General features: G+C 45.9%; 1 protein-coding gene across 3 annotated transcripts in view; it reads left to right on the forward strand.

Annotated features, from left to right (window-relative positions):
• The first annotated feature begins 443 nt into the window (after positions 1–443).
• pkn1b (protein kinase N1b) overlaps positions 444–19,628 on the forward strand; it is a 28,621-nt gene continuing 9,436 nt past the window's right edge. The window contains exons 1-7 of one of the 3 annotated variants that reach the window (XM_012825625.3): positions 444–1,285; positions 12,064–12,364; positions 13,015–13,160; positions 13,910–14,030; positions 15,866–16,011; positions 17,740–17,953; positions 19,566–19,628. The exon at positions 19,566–19,628 is cut by the window's right edge and continues 126 nt beyond it. In XM_012825625.3, the coding sequence (XP_012681079.1) occupies positions 1,262–1,285; positions 12,064–12,364; positions 13,015–13,160; positions 13,910–14,030; positions 15,866–16,011; positions 17,740–17,953; positions 19,566–19,628 (1,015 nt within the window). In that variant the 5' untranslated portion in view covers positions 444–1,261. Of the gene's footprint in view, positions 1,286–8,290; positions 8,725–9,664; positions 10,011–12,063; positions 12,365–13,014; positions 13,161–13,909; positions 14,031–15,865; positions 16,012–17,739; positions 17,954–19,565 lie in introns of those variants that run through there. The other 2 variants (XM_031572815.2, XM_031572819.2) reach the window with 2 other exon arrangements.

Here is a 19,628-nt window from a genome sequence, read left to right on the forward strand (position 1 = left end):
TATATGGCCTAGACTTGTTACCCAAAAGGTGGAAGTAACTTATATTATCATCATAGACACCTATTGCACCCACAGTGAAAAGCATTTGGTTGTAGCCTATGCTTTTTCGCCTTCATTAGCATATTGTTATTGTCTATAGGTCAGGGCAAATACTAGGCTGCTACCATTAGTACTACTACCACCACTAATAGTGTAATAAAATACATACAAATACAATATTAATGAATGAATGAATAAATAACCAGTTATAAATGATATAGCCTATAATGAAACGAGGATAGATGCTGTGGGAATACTACTACTATTATTGCTATTATTATTAATATTAATAATAATAATAAAGTGAAAAATCTCTTAACTATCAACAGTTGGTCTTAGCCGATTCCTAAGATTGAAAAAGCACCATGGTTTGTAATAAACACGTCACATGACCGATGCAGACCGCTCGCTCTTCCTTTCGCTCCCGCCGCTCATCCGAATGCGCGAGCATCAGCAGGACTTTTATTAGAGGGGGCCTTCCTAGTCATGTCAATTGTCTCCGCGCTGACAAAAGCAAACCGGGTGCGCTGCTGTTTTGAGATATCACTGCTGGTCCTGAAAAATGTCTACAGTTTGTTTTCAGTGAGGACTTTGCCAAGCTAGGATTGGAGCTACCGGAATGGAAATAACGAACGGCTTATAAGGAGGCGACAGTGTCAACGTCGAATGTCGAAGTAGACTATCCTGTGTGTGTATCCTACTGCAGAATGGACGAAATGGTGTTCCGGAATGATTTCAATCATTTTGAATCGAATGGGAGACCGTGGTAGGCCAGTCATCTAACGTCCCCGAGAGCAACCGGCGTTTGGTTCTACGTTGGCATCTGGCATATGATCTATGTTTTGTGTCTCCAACTTTTTCTGTGCTCAATTTTGCGCTTAAAACTATCAGTGCAACAGTGCAAGACAATGTTGTCCGCAATAGGGGTTTGCCTGTCAGCGATGTGGAGGTTCGACAGTGTGCTTCAGGCGTATCGTCTGGCCGCGCATTGTGGTCTGCTGTGAGGCAAAGACATTTTGCCTACCTGATGACCCTCCGGAAGGTTTTCGCACATATTGGAAGACGCATTTAGAAATGGAATTTCGTCCACCATTAATTGAAGCTATGAACTGACGATCCTGGGCAGAGACTTTAAACTTCCCATCACAAGCACCGGTCATTGGACTGAAACAAGTGTGGCATTGAAATTGTTATAACGGTTGCGAATAACGCACAATAAAACATGGCCAACAATGACTCGATACAGGTGAGTGTCCTGGTCATAAACATGTAATTCTGCAGGTAAAGGAAAGGGTTGCCCTCACCTCACGTCGTGTTGAGATTCAATTTGATGATGTCATAACATCTGAATATGTCTTATTCGAAGTGGATAATGTTATTTAGTTGTCAACAGTCACTGCATGGGTTATGAAACTGTAATAGTGTACACAAAGAGGCCTTTTGTGCAGTTTAAACAATACTTTAGAATTCAGAAAATACCTTTTATTGAATCATTTTTACTAAATAGAAATAGTTTTTTAGTGGACAAAGTGTCATCAGCACCCCTATGATTTAATGTTAATTGTTTTTGGGAAAGCGGTAGTTTGCTCATCTCTAGTAGTTTAAAGTTGTGAGCTCTGTCTCTCAGGCAGGCATATGATGACAGTGGGATTGAGTTACTGCACAGCCTTGCAGATGGCAACTCCAGCTCAGGAAACTGCACACTTGGATCGTCAGGTCACTCCTGTGAGAACTGCTGAAAAATTGAACAGCACCTCACTTAAACCCATGCCAGAACCTAACACCTCACTCCAGGATGGTCAGACATATCGTGTTCAGCTTGATTTTGGGGTCATTGTTGTTAGTGATCAGTTCCATGCTAGCGCTTCAGTCATATAGTGAAATTGTTTGAGGCCGAGGTCAGTGGATATAGGCAAGGAAGTGATGGTGCACCTGTGCTCAGGATAGTCCGTGCTGGTGTCATGTGACAGGAACATGAGAGCCTCTCAGGTAAGTTTGCCCAAAGGGATATCTGGCTCAGTCTGTATTCACAGAGAGTAGCTCAAACCATTGTGGACCTCAGAGTTCTTTATGTATGTGTGTGGTGAGAATCGCTAAGGTGAGGAAACCTTTTTTCCCCTCAAATACCAAATTGGTGTATCATGTTTTGCACTTCTACACAAGTTCCTCCTTCTCTGTTGTAGCCCTTCTCTTTTCTTTGCTGGAAAACTAAACCGTTTTATAGTACAAGAGAAACTACCGCATAGCTCTTGCATTGCTAGAAAAAAAGACTTCCCATTGCAAACAATCAGACTATTTTATTTGCAATGATTCATGCAGAGGCATTGAGGGGTGTGTGTGTGTGTTTGTGTCTCAGAGGTTGTGGGGGACAGGATTGGAAGGACTGCTGTGGTCTGCTCTTCATTTGATTGAGTTCAAGTGAGCAAGGCTGTGGAGTGGATGCTGATGAGCTGACCCCATGGCTGCACATGGCAGTCTCAGACAGGGCAATGATTGGGCATGATTGCTCTATTTTCACTCACCCTCAGGCTACAGTGCACAGGAGCTGCTCACTTTGTGCAGAGGAGACAGTGGATTCAAAGGAAGGAAGTGTGTCTGAAATGATTGTCAGATTTTCCCAGTTGGCCTCATGCGCCCATAGCAACTCCAACTCTCTCTCTCTCTCTCTCTCTCTCTCTCTCTCTCTCTCTCTCTCTCTCTCTCTCTTCCCCCTTCTGTTACTTCTCTTCTCTTTGTCCCACTCTGCCGTTCTGTTCTCCATTATCGTAAGTCCTCTCTGCCGCCTCAATTCAGCTTTCCATTAAAGGACACCCTCTATCAGCAATCCTGTATCTCTCATTCTTCCTCTGGCTCCTTTGTGCTGATCTTTGAGTCATGTTTGCATGCACGTCCCTCCTCCAGAGCCCCTCTCAGCTGTTTCCCTGCTAGAATCAGTGCAGTCAGGGCTGAGAGCTTTGCTGGTTCCGTAGCTCTGTGAGTGCATATCCCAAAAATATATACACAGTCCCTTCTCGTATAATTTTTTTTATAAATTCAGTTCTTCAAAGCCCAGAGGCCGGTCCACTAAGGCTGAGGTCAATCATTATACATAATGATTCCTCCCTCCCAGAGATGTCTGTCTCTCTGCTTTTTGCCAATTACTTTTATTGATTGTGTTGGAGACCCGAGACGTTTGTCTGGTCCCTCGGTCAGGGTAATGGTCTTTGGAAAACCCTCAGTTCCCAAACATCCCGGGAGCCATGAGGGGTTCCAGACACCTGATGCTGGCACGTGTGTCTGTGTGCAGCGCCACAGGACGGCTCGCACCTCATTCACAACAACATTTGTGGGTCCCAGCTGTCTTAGCCCATCTTGGAGGGGTATAATAGGATTAGAGGGGCCCAAAATGCTGCAGTCAGTCAGTCTCGACTGCCACGATGACAGTGACTTGGACAGCCCCCTTCAGCCCCCAGGCACCTCCCATGTTGGCTGGGGATTAAGACGGGCGAGCAATCCACCCACCGCCTGTCCAGCTACTGAGGGACGAGGGCACGAGAGCCACCACCCCCACCCCACATCCAACCACAGTTGATCTGGTTTTGTTTTTCTTGTAGCTGTTAATATGGTCTATGGGTCTACAAACTACTTGAAGACATTTTTATACATTGGTTTAAATATACACATGTGGCTTTGGTCAAATGTGACATTTCTAAACGGCAACTTAATTGACCCCCTGTCAAACCCATTTTTACAGATTATTGACTCATCCTCATTTAGGCAATATTGATTGAATACTAAATTGATTGAATACTAATGTAACAGTGGTTGCCCAGTTTAAATGCAGACATTCAGGAAAGAGAGTACAACAAACACATATTGATTAGCCATGCACACTCTCTTAGTTGCTCTGTCATGGTTTTGACCCTGCCTACTTACAATTTGGGTCACTTTTTTGCTTATTTGTACAGGTGTTGTTTATGGAAGTAGGGCTGACAGCCTTGAGATCCCAATGTTCCCTCATAGATGAACAGGAGCACAAACAGGAGCTCAAACTAGAGCACAGCGCCAGACAGAAGATAGAGGGTCATGGAACTGTTATTGGTTACCCAGGGAGAGGATGATGTCATGTAGTTAGCCTATTAGCTGTGTTGGGTGAGCCTTAGATATTGCTCATACTCGGTTTGTTTTCACAGTGAGGAAAAAAAAATACATGGAAAGACAAATAGAATGACTTCAATGGTTTGGAAAGCAGAAATAAAAGGTTTCACCCTGGGGACGACTAGTCCGTGGATGATATTGAAAAAGACACAGAGTTTCCCATACTTGGCCTGAGCCGATGTTTCCATGCCCTGTATCTTGGCAGAAACATATCTTCAACCAAACTGAATGGGTTGCTGGTTCTTCCTCTTCCTTTGGTGTAAATGATGGGCTTCGAAAGTAAAGGCCCTTATACATGGCCTGACTCCCGTTGTCTATTTTAGATCTGGCTGCTTTGGTTTACGGCCTGTTTTGGATGCCCTGGCACTGCGCTGCCCTCCCCCAGCAGGCTACTGACATTGGCCCAGCAGCTCTCGGCACCTTTGATCCAAATCTCGCTCCTTTTTTCCCAGCTTCCGCTTAAAAGGCCTCTCTATCCCCTCCCGTTATCCCCCAGTGGCATTCGAATCCTCTTTGTGTCTAAGAACTTCATTCCAGTCTCCAGACTGCAGCAGCCGGGGAAGCAGTGCCACGGGTTGCGTGTTTTTGTTGGTTATGCAATCCGCCACATGTATGCTTGTATGTCCTTTTTGTGCATAAAGACACTTTGTGTGTGAAATGTTTGGGGCTGTTTTTTTCTCTCCTTGCCAGGCCTGTTCATTGATGGCTGTTAAATCATCAGCAGAAGTAAAGACAGGGATTATCATCTGCTTTATCAGAGAGGCTCTTAACCCGACGCCATAATCATTTTTAATCTGCTTTTCACCCCCACTGCGCCCACACCACACCTCCCTTTCCAATTGCCATTAGAAATCAGGTTGGCATTTATTTATTTTTTATAGCGCCCTTCACATCGTGTTCCGGAATTGTGGGCCTGTATCATTGAATGGTTCAGGTGTCGTGGAAGGCCTTTGTGGCATTCATGTGTCCTAGATGTGTGTCTGAGCTCCATATTTCACTTGAGCAGAAAAGTGGAACAAGGGAAAGACAGAGAGAGAGGGAGAGGGAGAGAGAGAGAGAGAGACTGTGGTGATAGTTCTCTATGCATCTGCTGTGGCTTTTGTCCAGGACTGGTTGAAAATGCTTGTGTGCAAAAATAAAAAACGATGTGTGCGCTCACCCACAGGCGAATGATGTTGAATGCTGCACAGTTTCATATTTTCTATGCTGTTTTAGGGACTTTTTCTGTGCCTCAAGAAGAACACTGGGTTCACCTCGGTGAGGTCACCTCCTGCCTTATATCACTTGAGCCTTCACACACATTGCACATTTGACCCACCCAGGAAATATGCATGAAGGCTCACAGGGCCTTTTGCAGAGCAGAAACACCATGACCTCCCAGTGCCCACCCCAGCACTCACTCTACACTTGTAGACTTGTGTTTGTGCTGTAACCTCGTTCCACTGCACTGCCGGTTGTCCCTGCCCAGGGTGGTGTGAGTGAGCTGCCACACATTTGAATAGGGAAAGCATCACATAGTACACTCTGTGTTCTGTGCTGTGGTGTGGTGTGCAGATTCTCAGACAGTCACTCCCAACCCCCACTCAATTTAGCCAGGGGGTGGTGTTCAAATGTATTGAACTTCACCCCACTCCCTCCGGATTTACTACTGATTGCAAAACAGTCCTCAGAGAGATAAAAAAAACGCACTCCATGATTACCAAAGTGCCCATCATGTAATACAAATAGGTTGATGAAGAAACATTCTCATCAACTACTGCCTCACCCATCGTGTGAACCACTTACCTCAATGCAGATCATAGAGGGGTGCACAGAGACCTTGCACCACCTCATAAACTGATTACCTGTAATGGAGCACATCAGGGAAAGACAGTCTTTCAAGAACACAACTGGTAATAGTTGTACAATACAAATGAAATTTGGAGCAGGAGGATATCTTGTGGGACACAGTCCCAGAACTTGTGGGGCACAGTAGGGAGTTCCAGCTGACCTTCTTTTAAGATCACATGACCCTTTTGTCTGCACCGCATCCAACACAGTGTGTAGGGTTATGTGGGGACACCTCTCCATAGTCTAACCACTATTCAGAGGACACTGCCAGTAGTCAAACATCTGTTTTTTAGACATCGGAAGAGCACTGCAAAAAGTTTTTGCAAAGACCTTGCAACACAATGGCCACCAGTTCAAATTATTCAGAGGGATCACATTGGCATTTGGCTTTGACAACAGTACTGAAAAATGTCAGGCCCAGCTGCGTCCGAACACAGGCCTGTCCTTCTTCATTGGGTGCCCTGCTCCTCTGCTGCAGGTCCCCTCTCTGGATGAGCTTGCTCACATTTCTGACCTCGTTTTGTGTTAGCCTGCCCCCAGCCCTTGGCAGTGCATTCACACAAACAGTCTCTTAAGAGGATGAACTGCCTCACAATGACACCATTCATGGTGATCTTGCTGCACCAGCTGTGCAGGCCCTTTTATGCAGCTGACATCTACGCACACACACATACACGCACGGTTCACACAGCGGGGTTCACAAATATGCATACACCCTCATGGTCGCACACAGGCAGACACAAACGCTGGTGTCCTCGGATACAGCAGTGTCTCAGTTTCCCCACACCCGTAAGCTTTCGCACGGCGCCCTTGGAAAAACCAGAGCCCAGACATAACCAACACTGACTTGTGGCTTATTCCCCTTCACACAGAGGGCTTCTAAGGATCACTGGGCCATCTGTTTCATCACAGGATATCTGTTCGTAGAGGTGTGACGACAGCGGTGATGAACAGTGTCACCATTCGACATTTTAGAGACATTGTAAGGCAGCACTGCCGCTGTCTGGGTGTCTCCTACTCTTCCTCAAGTGTCTACCCACCTGCCACTGCAGAGACTCCGCACGAGCTGTTCTGCTGCTCCAGAAGTCCCTGCACTTCTGGCTGGAGCATCAGTAACTGCTATTTTATTCATGGCCACTGCCTGACGTGTGCTCACTCTATCTCCTGCTGTGTGCAGCTGATTTGTTAGCCTCTCCTGAGCGGTGCTTAAGCGTAGACACTGGGTTTTTGAGGTAGCCTGTGTGTGTGTTTTGTGTGTGTGTGTATGTGTGTGCGTGTGTGTTTGAGTGGTGGGCTAAGTAATTGGAATTCTCTGCAAGGCCCCCGGCCTCACATAACCCAAATCCAGGGGCTGCTGCTGAATTGGGTTGTGTAGAGACGGGTATGTGAGGGGAATTCAGATGAGACAAAACCCCTCCACTCTATTTGTTTATCTCTTTATGTGACTGTTTGCCTTTGTATGTGCGTGTGTGAATGTGTTGTGTCTAACCCACATAATGGCATGCTCGCAAATTATGTCCTAAAAGACATATAAGTTCATCATTTTGTGCATTATTTAGGATAATCCATGTTATTATATTTTATGTTGTGTTACATCACCTCAAACAAGGGCCTCATAGACAGGTGCAGGTTCTCCTCCCGAATGTCATGTCACCCTCTGAAGGTCAGTTGGCTTAATGAAACATCATTTTAATTCCCCCTTCATTATTTTTTCCCCTGTCATTTCTCATAATTACCGATTTACCACATAATATCGTTAAAGTGCTGATATTAAATGCCTGTCCTTATGTAATGATGGCTCAGTACATTCATTGAGCAAACAGCAGAAAGCCATCACACAGTTGCTGTGCAGCATGCCTGAGAGGTGCTGTGCTGAAGGTGATTGAGCAAGAAGCTGACTAAAATACACACCCACGCATGAACACATATATGATCACTGACACAGACAATGACATGCACTTATCCAGACATATACATGCATTCCTGCACAAACATATGTAGCGTGCCCAGCCCCCCCCCCCCCCTCCCCAAAAAAACACACACACACACACACTCTTTGAATAACTTATCCCAGAAGAGTGGTGAGTGAACTGTGTGTGGAAGAGGCAGTGAGCTGGGCTGTGGACGAGAGGCTTTCTTGTCTATATATAGCAGTGCTCGTACCGGCAGGCCATTAAAACTTCATTGGAGGGACGGTCCTGGGTCCTCACATGGCTCATACTGTCTGTGTGTGGCTCGGCCGTCGCACATCACCACACAGCCCTCAGCCCAGGACATACTGCTACTGTGACTGGAGCAAATCTAGCTTTACCCGGTGATTGCTGCCCCACTCCTGTAGCGGAGTTGTGGCCAACTGTTTCACACACATATACACACTCACATTGTCACACTTGCCACACACATTCAGTTATTTGTCCACGTCACATGTAAATAAGCACAGGTAGACATTAGTATTAGTTGTGCTTTTACTTCAGGAAGTTTAGTTTGATGGTTTGATGAGTTCCTCTTATTGTGGGCTGTTGTTACATAGAAAGAGAGAGAGAGAGAAATATAGAGGGTTGAATATATATAGACTGGTCTCAGTGGCAGAGAAAAGCCAAAGAGCGAAGAACCGTGCTGATGCACACTCCTGCTCAGCGATGTTCTGTGACACACGCGTGCACAAACAGGAGACGATCGAGCGCTCCTTGCCTGTCATGGATGCGGATCGTTGCCAGTGTAGGTACTCTTCCTCTGGCATAGAAGCCTCTTTGTTGGTGAGCAGTGAGTCAAAGCAGTTCTTCTCTCGTTAAAAAACTCTGTTTTCAACTTTTCTGGTAGCACACTACTGTGTTCTGTCATGGGTTTACTGTGTGTGTGTGTGTGTGTGTGTGTGTGTGTGTGTGTCTGTGTCTGTCTGTGTCAGTTTATGATACACATGGCAAGTGTATGTGTGTTTGTACATATGTTTGTGAACGGTCTGCACTCAGGAAGTACTTTGCTGTGAATGTGCGGCGGTTTCACTTCCTCCTTTGTGAGGCTGGGGCGGAGCCGTGAGTCCTGGGCCCTCTCTGCCCTCCCTGTGGCGTGGCTGGCAGTCGGGCACGTGATGTGTGAATCACTGATACACAATGATGGCAGAGAGAGAGAGAGAGAGAGAGAGAGAGGGGGACGGCAAGAGAAACGGGTCTGCGCAAATGTCATCTTAAGTTGGCCATTTGAGATACTGCCTCATACTGCCATTCTAGATTTCTCCTTCCTGCTACCTCCCTTACTCTCTCTCTCTCTCTCTCTCTTTAACCTCTATCAGACCACCAGTATCTGTGGTTCCTCATCTCCACGTGCTGCCATCTATTTGTGTCTGCTGTTCTCTTTCCCTCTGTTAGATTTCAGGAAGTGTGATGGTGACAATACCAAACGTGTGCCGATTGTCACTTTGTTAAACCTATAAACTATTTCAGAACCTGTGCATTTCAAAGTGCGTTTGAGACCTTTGATAAAGTGAGGAATACAAACTTCCAATTTTGATGATTCAGCTTCTTCTGTAACAGACCCACTGATGCGTATCTAACTGTCTCGGTTTGAGTGTGAGGATGTGAAGTTAGTGCTCGCTATGCAGAAGAAATGTAGGAAGGCGGGAAGCTGTGAGGCTTCGTGCTGTCTCATTGTATGTGACAGCCCTCTCTCTCTCTCTCTCTCGCTCTCTCTCCCCCTCTCTTGCTCACTTTGTAGAAATGAACAGGAAACACGGGTGGGGCTGAGCCTCTGTCTCTTCACTCCTTTCTCACTTTCTTTCTCGGTATCTCTGTTAGGCATACTTTACTCTGGATTCCTGGTTGAAAGCACCAGATTTGGGCATTTGAGCAAACAGAACTGAGAGTCGGGGGACGGGGACAGTGGTTTTGACCTGTCTAGCAGGTGCAGTAGGGACAGTGGTTATGGCTAGCGAGGGAGCAATAAGCGTGGGCCCTGCTGAGCAAGACACCTGCAACAGTCCAAATGAAAGCGCGGAGTTTGACCCACTGGTAGGGAGCTATGCTCAGAAATGATATGGCTTGTGTGAGTGTGGGTGTATATGTGTGTTTCTTCATTTGTGTTTTTGGTTGCCCTCTTCCAGAAACTGTTTCTTTCTGTTACTGTATAGTCAGCATATTATGTTATATTTACAAACCTTTTTCAAAGTTAAACTATTGTTCTACTAGTTTTATTTCTAGGTCAGAGATCTGTGATTCAAGATAATGTATCATGGCCGCCAATGTGCTTCCTCATTTAGATGTTTTTTTTTTTCGCCATGTTGTAATTTCATACAGCAGTACCTTCAATGTCACCTAATAATAATAGTAACTCACTAGTAGTTTTACCTGTCCAAGTTATCAGCAATGATGTGTGCGTATGTGTGTGATTACGTGTGTGTGTGTGTGTTTATACGTGTGTGTTTGTGTCTCAGATCCTGATTCTGCTGCACCTTTCTGCCGCAGCCACAGAGTCGTTTTCATTATTGTTATCACTATGTTAACTTTAATCAGAAGGCTTGATTTAATCAGTGTATTTTCATTCTGTTTTATGAAGCTGCTATATCTAAAGAGAGAGGAAATGGTGTGACACCTCTAGTGTCGTGGAAGATGGGTGTCCATCGGTAGCCATTTTGCGCCAAGGCTTACCACAGAGACTCATTGCCTGTGCACATAACACATAACTGGCTTCTCCCTCAGCCACTGCCAAGAAAGTGTGGACACCTCGCAACTTAAGATACGATGTGTGATAACTGAAGTGGCAGTGGAATGAGCTTTAGACTGCCAACTCAGCCTTGAGAGAGCCAGAGTGGTCATAATCACCAATAGTGATGGACTGCCGGCCTGCAGCACTTATGAGAGTGACAGCTCTAAGCGGTCTGCTGGAAGCTTATATTAAGCTTTCTTACTGGTTTGTGTGAGTGCATACATGTTATTGTGTGTGTGTGTGTGGTGTGTGTGTGTGTGTGTGTGTGTGTGTGTGTGTGTGTGTGTGTGTGTGTGTGTGTGTGTGTGTGTGTGTGTGTGTGTGTGCATGCATGAGTGGATGACTGTGTGGCTGAGTGTACGTGATCACATGATCATGTATATTGATGCATTACTTTGAAAACAAAGCATGCGTTTCTCTGTATGTGTTTGTATATGTATGCGTACTGTATGCGTATGTGTATCTGTATGTGTTTATATGAATGTGTGTTTTTGTGTTAGTGTGTGTTGGTGAATGGGTTTGTGAGTTTGATACATTCAGTGTGAGGGGAATGTAGGTAAATATAGCTATGCTGACAGAGTGTCTGTCTTAGTTAACTGTGTTGATCAGAAACGCTCTTAGATCAATCTTTGTCTCAATTAGCGCTGCAGGGATCTGTGCTAATCTTGTTAGCATGGACTGCTGAGAGATGGGAACTCTCTCCGGATCTGGCTCAATCTAGCGGCCCACTGTTTAACCTCCACCCTGGAGAGCTGGCCCTCCGAACAGAAAATTATTTCCCCAAAGCTGATCCCTGCTCTCTCGGGTGCCCCCAAAACTAGCCTAGCCCTCTTACCTATGCAAGAGTGTTTAGCGGATTGGCTCAGAGGGCTTTATTGGTGTTACAACACCACGGCCTGGCTGGATGTGAGGCTCTTTGTGAGATAATGGGTCCTAAGTTGGGGCACGTGCGTGCACTCGCACGTAGTCTGGCTGGGCTTTCTCCAAGCGCTCACTCATGCTGCTTGTGAGGGCCTCTGACATGGTCATGTGTCGCGTGTATTCTTTGTGTTGAATGTTTCAAAAGATTTGAGATGGGGCCAGTGTCTCGCTCAGCTAATCCCCAGTGATCCGTCAGTATTGGTTCCAATTTTGAGAATCATGCAGTCAGGCAGGCAGGGAGGCAGTGCTGGATGCCAGTTCAGTCAGCCCGCCCATTAGGCTGATATCCTGCAACACAATATGACAATTCAGTTCTATCCAGCGAGTTTGCTAATGCAATTAGCATCTCTGTGGCCACTGAATCTCCCAGCAGAATTCACTACCCCCCCCCCCCTCACTCCACTCTTTCTCTCTCTCTGTCCATTCCTTCCCTCGCAGAGCGACCCGGATGGGCTGTCGGTGCTGGAGCAGCTGGGCCTGGACCAGAGCTCGGACCTGTCCGACTCGAACGTGCAGCAGCGGCTGGAGGAGCAGAGGGAGCGCATCCGCAGGGAGATCCGCAAGGAGCTGAAGATCAAGGAGGGCGCAGAGAACCTGCGACGGGCCGCCACCGACAAGCGTCAGGCCCAGCAGGTGGACAGCCAGCTGCGCTCGTCAGGGCGTAAGCTGGACAGCCTGCACACACAGCTCCAGGAGCTGGACGCACACATCGTGGTGAAAGGCCACGATGACAGCAGAGGTGAGATTTATAGGCACTCAGAGATGTGGCATGGGTGGAGTTTGGAAGTGGTGAAGGGTGGATTATATGTTATCAGAAAAAAATTGAATAGAAAAAAGCCTGAAATGTTTACTGACAACCTTCTTTTGACAGATTATTTTGCAATATAGCAATTTTCACCCTCAGCTAATGAGAACCACTTTTCCCCAAATAGATTTTCTATGCATTGAAAAGAATGTATGTGGAGACTGTAGCTTTGTAATTAACCCAGGGTTTCACCCACTGGTTCATTCAAAAATGTGGAAGAGATTTCTCTGGGGTTAGGGAAAAGAGCCACAGACTCCCCGGGGTTGCTGGAATTGACTGTGGATTTATTTTTAATCAGGACATTTTCATATATTTTTAATCAGACATTTTCAGCTCAGTGGTGTGGTATTATTTGATAAGACTCACGTGACTCATTTAATGTGAGTTTGAGGACTGCAGATACTGATTTCGAGGGAGAGGAGTGTGGTGGAGCACTTGAATTAGCAAAATGCTAATGAGTTCCAGCCTTACTGTCTAAGTAGGTCAGTAGACACAGGCTGCACCTTAGTGAATTTGTAACGATTTGAACTTATGGCTAAAGTACTGCTCGGCAATGTGTGACCTTTTAACCTTGACCTCCACAGATGACCCCCATTCTCCGGGGACAGTCAGTCGCCCCTCTGCTAACGAGCACCGGATCGCGGCCCTGCAGCGGCAGCTGAACATCGAGCTGAAAGTGAAGCAGGGGGCAGAGAACATGATCCCCATCTACGCCAATGGAGCCGCCAAGGTGCCGTGTCCCTGCCCTTAAATGACCAGAGTCTTCCTCATTCACCCTCTTCGTCATTTACTCACTCACACTTTGTCTTCTTAGTCACTGGCTGCTAACCATCTCAGTCACTCAAGAAGTCTTTGATTCATCCACGTCTTCATTCATTCACAAACACACCCACTCAGTGACCCTCTGTGAAGCCTGTGCAGGCAAACAGGGAGGCAGCCGTGCATGCACCTTTTGAATCACTGACATCACTGTTGTCAGTTTGTGATATCAAAGTCCTTTTAATCTTTTACATATCCAGGCTTTCAGGGTTTTTTCCTCACTCATCATCTCCCACCTCACCTTTTCTTAACTGACTACATCAATCATCTGGTATTTGTGTTTCTATAGATTAGTCCCCTTTCTTCCTGTCAATCTCTGATGCCCTTCGTCTTGCTGGCACGCTCTGTGTTTTTTCTCCTTTTCTTTTTCTCATTGGAGTGTATAGGTTTCTTTTTGGTAATAGTTAGTGCTTCTATTATTGTAACAATATGTATAGCGCATTGTAACATTTATCTTTTTGATAGCAGTGTCAGACTTTAGTACAGCAATGTTTTGTCTGCCTACTGTTTCCTGTCACATGGCCTTTCTCTCTCACTGCCGCTTTTCTGTGTCTCTGTGTGGTGAGGCTGAGATGTCTTGTGGTGTGCTGCGAGTGTGATGAGCTACGCGTGTGCGCAGGCCTGCAGTGGTTCATGGCTGTGCTTTTGGTCTTTGCTCAGGACAAGAAAATGCTGCAGGCAGCCCAGCAGATGCTGCAGGACAGCAAGACCAAGATCGACATCATCCGCATGCAGATCCGCAAGGCCATGCAGGCCACCGAGCAGACAGAGGATTCACAGGGTCAGTCTGTCTGTCTGCCTGTCTGTCTCTGTGTGTCTGTCTGCCTGCCTGTCTGTCTGTCTGTCTGTCTGCCTGCCTGCCTATCTGTGTGTCTGTCTCTGTGTGTCTGTCTGCCTGCCTGTCTGTCTGTCTGTCTGTCTGCCTATCTGTGTGTCTCTGTCTGTCTGTCTGCTTGTCTGTCTGTCTATCTGTGTGTCTGTCTGCCTGCCTGTCTGTCTGACTGTCTGTGTGTCTGACTGTCTATACATCTGTCTGCATATGTGTCTGACTGTCTGTCTGTCTCCATGTTTGGCTGTCCTGTCTCAGTACAGTCTGTGTTTTTCTGTCAGTTTCCTGTGTGTCTGTTAAAAGTTTGCCAGGTTGTTCATGAATCAGTTCCTTACCTCAATGTTCCAACGTTCCTATTGTTGTTCCCGTGTCTGTCTGATCGTCTGTCCGTGTATTTATCTTTCTGTATTTTGTATGTTTTTTTCGTTTTCATGTCTTTCAGTGTTGTTGTCGATCTACCAGTTTTTTTCCACCTCTCTGTCAGGTTCTCTGTCTGTGTTGTGTGTTGTATGTGATAAGAGCTACAGCTCCTCTGGTTAATGCATGAGTCACGATGCTTTCGTTGCTTGTGTATTTCCTACTGGCTTTCAGTCCCTGTCTTTTTTGTCCTGCCTGTTGATATGTGAGTGTGTTGATCAATGTGATTGTCTGTGGAGCAACAGATCAATAGCCTTTTTAGAGCCGCTCTGTGAATTCTGGCTCACCCACACTCTCTCTCTCACTCACTCACTCACTCAGGCTTAATGTTACTCCCTCAGAGAGCCCAGCTTAAGGGCTCAATATTCCACCAGCTCTTTACTCAGCCAAAAGGACAGAGAGAGGGAAATAGGGAGAAAGAGAGAGAGATGGGGGAGAGAGAGAGAGATGGAGAGATAGAGAGGAGGAATGAGAGGACAATCTAAATCTGTAGGAAGACAGGGGGGAAGTGGGTAAGAAAATAGATAAGTAAAGGAAGATGGAGATTGGAGAGAGAGAGAGAGCAAGAGAGAGAGAGAGAGAGCAAGAGAGAGAGAGGGGCAGAGGGGGTAATGTGGAGAGGTAGGGGGAGGTAGAATGCATGGCAGAGCACGTTGCGAGTGCAGGAAGCAGTGCATAAAGCTTTAATGCACTCTAATGGTCCATTTTTAAAAGTGCCCCGGCCTCAGAGTCTCCTGTGGCTCTCCACTTCGTAAAGATGTGGAGAGCAAAGGTCTATTGGGAGATCATAACCAAGGAGATAGAAACACAAGTACGGGCGAGCACACACATACACACACACAAACACACACACACACACACACACACACACACACACACACACACACACACACACACACATACACAGATGGCCTTGTGATGTCGTTAAAAGATGTCAATTGTGTGCGGCTCTCACAGTCATTAGGGGGGTATTTAGGGGTCATCAAAGCTAGTTTAGAACACTGCAAATACCATTTCAGCAGTGCATGTGTAATGTAGGGTGATGCATAATGGTCTGTTGATGTTTATTGTTAGAAGGGCATATTTAGACACATTTATTATATACATTATATATATAGTTCTAATTCCCTTTGTAAGCCAGCATAGTTTATGTGTGGGTTTGTGTTGCAGTGTATGTTTATTTATTTATATGTGATTGAGTGATTATGTGTGTGTGTATACGTATGTATAATCTGTGTGTGTGTATGTATGTGTGTGTGTGTGTGTGTGTGTGTATGTATGTGTGTGTGTGTGTGTGTGTGTGTGTGTGTGTGTGTGCGTATGTGTGTATGTATATATTCATGGAGCTCTCTCCCTGGGTTGTCCTCTAGGGAACACAGACTTGTGTGGGGTGGAGCTGCGGATCGAGGAGTTGTGGCATCACTACCGCGTGGAGCACGCCATGGCTGAGGGAGCCAAGAACATCCTCCGAATCCTGGGAGCAGGCAAGGCCCAGGACAAGAAGGCCATGTCTGAGGTGAGGACAAACAATCACACACACATACTCATACTAAACACATAAACACACACACTCACTCAGTCATACTCATATGTAAACATATATAAACATCTATAAACATCCTCACACTCACACATGGTGTCACACATCGTAGGAAAGAGAGGTGTTGAAAGAGACTCAAAACAGAGTCAGGATGTGTATATTCAATATAAACATATTGTTCATGACAGTAAGGGGATGGGAGGGTGGCTGTTAGGGAGGAAGCAAAGTGAAACAAGCACTTGTGATTCCCTCATCTTCAAGCACTGGTCTGTCAACCATCTCTGTAGAATAGAGGGGGGAAAGTGAAGAGAAGGTTAGCAGGCTGCGCTGACAGTGTCCTTTGAGCTCAAGCATGATGATGAGGAACAATTCCTGTCTCCGCCATCACCATTCCCCTCATCATTATCACCCTTATGTCCTTATTCTCCACTGGGGGCCAGTTCACACACACTCAAAGGGTTCCAGTTCACACACACTCAAAGGGGGCCAGATCACACACACTCAAAGGGGGCCAGATCACACACACTCAAAGGGGCCAAAGGATTGAGCATGTACTTTTGGACCCAACATAATCCCTTCAGCAGTCACCCGGGCTCATGCTCACACATGGTTTACACGGAGAGATATCCCAGCATGCTCGCTCATAGAGCATCAGGGGAGACAACAATTAGTCCACTTTCTTCACTTGTCACATTCCACAGAAATCTGATGTCTTTCTCCGTACAGCTTACGGTTTATTACACTATAAACATTAATCCATCACAAAGATATCATAGCAGCTCTCTCCACTGTTGTTGTCTCCTCCTGTGTGCTGGAAGGTTGAGGTGCTACAAAACACCATTATAATAAGTCCTGTTGTGTAGGCGTGTAACGACAGACGCTAGCACCCCTGGGTTTTAGCCTCCTTGTTAGCACGCTCGCCTCCCTTGCCTAAGGTTGCGACTTCACATCCAATGTCTGATGGGACTATGCTTGTCTACACAATGCAGGTTGCATGTGGTCATGTACAGGAGAGAGCACACAGGCTTACACTATGACACAGTCATTTCTAGTGTGTGCATGCTAACCGTGGCAGCAAGACCCACATGAGATCACTATGCTGTCTGGTTAAACGCGTGCACACCTATGTGTGCACACCTCGGTGCAATCTCTTAAAGTAGTGCACACAACACACAAATGCCGTTGGACTGAAGGGAGCTGTTTTGAATATAGTCTCATGCAAATGTCTGCACACACACACACACACACACACACACACACACACACACACACACACACACACACCACACACACACACACACACACACACACACACACACACACACAAACACACACATACACACACACACCACACACACACACACACACACAAGTTCAAATCCATATTGTTTCCTTCCTTTCTGCCTCTTCTCTATCTCTATCTCTGTTTTCATCTCAACCAAGTGTCTCTGCCTGTCTGGCTTTCTGTTTCTTTCTCCCCACCTCTGTAAAGACTGATAAACATCATAGAGCATAATGCATGGGTGAACTGGAGACATTAACTCCTTGACCGGGATTCCAAACAGCAATAATACCTGAATACAAATAATAAACAGAACTACCTCTCTCTCTCTCTCTCTCTCTCTCTCTCTCTCTCTCTCTCTCTCTCTCTCTCTCTCTCTCTCTCTCTCTCTCTCTTGTGGCTCTCTCCCCCGTGACCGCTAGGCCCAGTCTCGTCTGAGCGAGTCTTCCCAGCGGCTGGATCTCCTGAGGGAGGCCCTTGAGCAGCGTATGGGGGAGCTGCCGGAGGACCATCCCAAGGCCTGTCTGATCAAGGAGGAGCTGGCCCTGTCCTCCTCGCCCGCCTTCAGCTCCCGCCAGGCCGCCCCCTACGTCCACAACCAGTACAGCACCCTCAGCAAGCCCTCCCCGCTCACAGGTAGCCTCTATTGTTTCTCCACTGTTCTTTCTCTCTTTGCCTCTCTACTCTCTCTTGCTCTCTTCTCTTTTCTCTCTATCACGCTGTTTCTCCATGGTCTCTGTCTCTTTAGTTGGTAAGAACCTTACAGCACAAGGCCCTGAAGCTGACCTCCTGTCTGTATAAACGTTAGATTCTGAGTCCTTGTGTCACATACATTAGTGCACTCTGGAGTGTGGTCTCCTTGTGACATTCATGGAGCTCACTTGATAAAGCACAATGCTAGTTGTATTACTGTAATGTCGAGTGATCCTTTCCAGTGCAGTACACTTCCTGTCAAACACATGCACATTTACTGTACTGCCCGTGGTAATGGGTAAAGACGTCAGCTGAAAGTAAATGTCAAATTACAGTTTTTTCCAATCATTTTCACTTTTGTCTCAATACCATGTACACTTTTTGCAAACACTTCACACAGTGGACTTTACAGACACACACCTCAGCATATTAGTTAACCTTTGGTGCAAAATGCACTACAACTACCGAAACACTTCATACTTCACCCAAAAGTGACTGATGGTGCCGTAGCTTTAGCAAATGTTCTCTCTCAGGTCACTCAAAGTACAATGACCTAAAAAACACAGACAACTGGAAGCATTGCAAAATGCATATATTATGTGTTGCTGTATCCTCTATTTTTGCACAGTTTAGTGTTGCATTGCAAAAGAAAAGAAAAACGTATGACACCTCGTACACATAAAATATGTTATATAAAATGAAATTCAGCTATATGCCTCAAGACAGCTCCATGCTAAATGTTCTGTTGTACACTATAGCACAAAAAAGTGTGCAGACACTTTTCTTTCCCAGTACAGTAAGTGCAACAACAACACATGAGACTACCACTAGAAGTGTCCTGCAGCCCTAATGCTGATCCCGTGGTAACATTTTTATACTGTAAACTTAGAATTTACAGTACTACCACATTCTCCCTCGCCTTGAAAAATCTTTAGCACATCTTATCCACCCCTAAAATCCCCCATATTCCACAAATATTTCAAGGCAAGCTGTTGTCATGACACCAAGAACAAACTTTTCTGTTGGTTTGCCTGTCACAATACTGTAGATACCAGTTTTGTGTGGCAAGGTTACCAGGTGTGATCAGTGGTTTTGAACTGAAAGTAAACTGTTTTGAACAGAGTATCTAAATATCTGCAAATAATGCTGTAGTTGCACAGCGTTTTGCTGTTGGTGAACATTGACTGTTTGAGACAGGTATCCATGAATTTTGGAAAATGTGGTCATTGACTGCATTTTGTATATAAGCATAGGGGCAAGTATCCACAGTTTAGTTCACATAGTCTACTGGTATGCTGGATGTGTTGAGTGTTTTGGGAAAGTGTACATGGTATTAAACCAAGTGTGAAAATTATTGGAAAAAACTGTAAAGTCTCATTGTAAATGTCAAAGGAAATGTGTCCTTTCATTCTTCTCTCTCTACTTAATTTTCTTATTATCACTGCCCATTTTTTACTCATTGCCCTCCATGTCTACCTGACTCTCTACAACCTATTTATCTCTTTTGCTCTGCCCTTCCCCCCCAAAACGCTCTCTCCCTCCCACTGTTTCTCAGGTACGCTGCAGGTGCGTCTGCTGGGTTGCGTGGGGCTGCTGGAGATGATTCCAGGCCGCACTA

The sequence above is a fragment of the Clupea harengus genome, chromosome 1 (genome assembly GCF_900700415.2).
Source record: "Clupea harengus chromosome 1, Ch_v2.0.2, whole genome shotgun sequence".
Lineage (NCBI taxonomy): Eukaryota > Metazoa > Chordata > Actinopteri > Clupeiformes > Clupeidae > Clupea > Clupea harengus.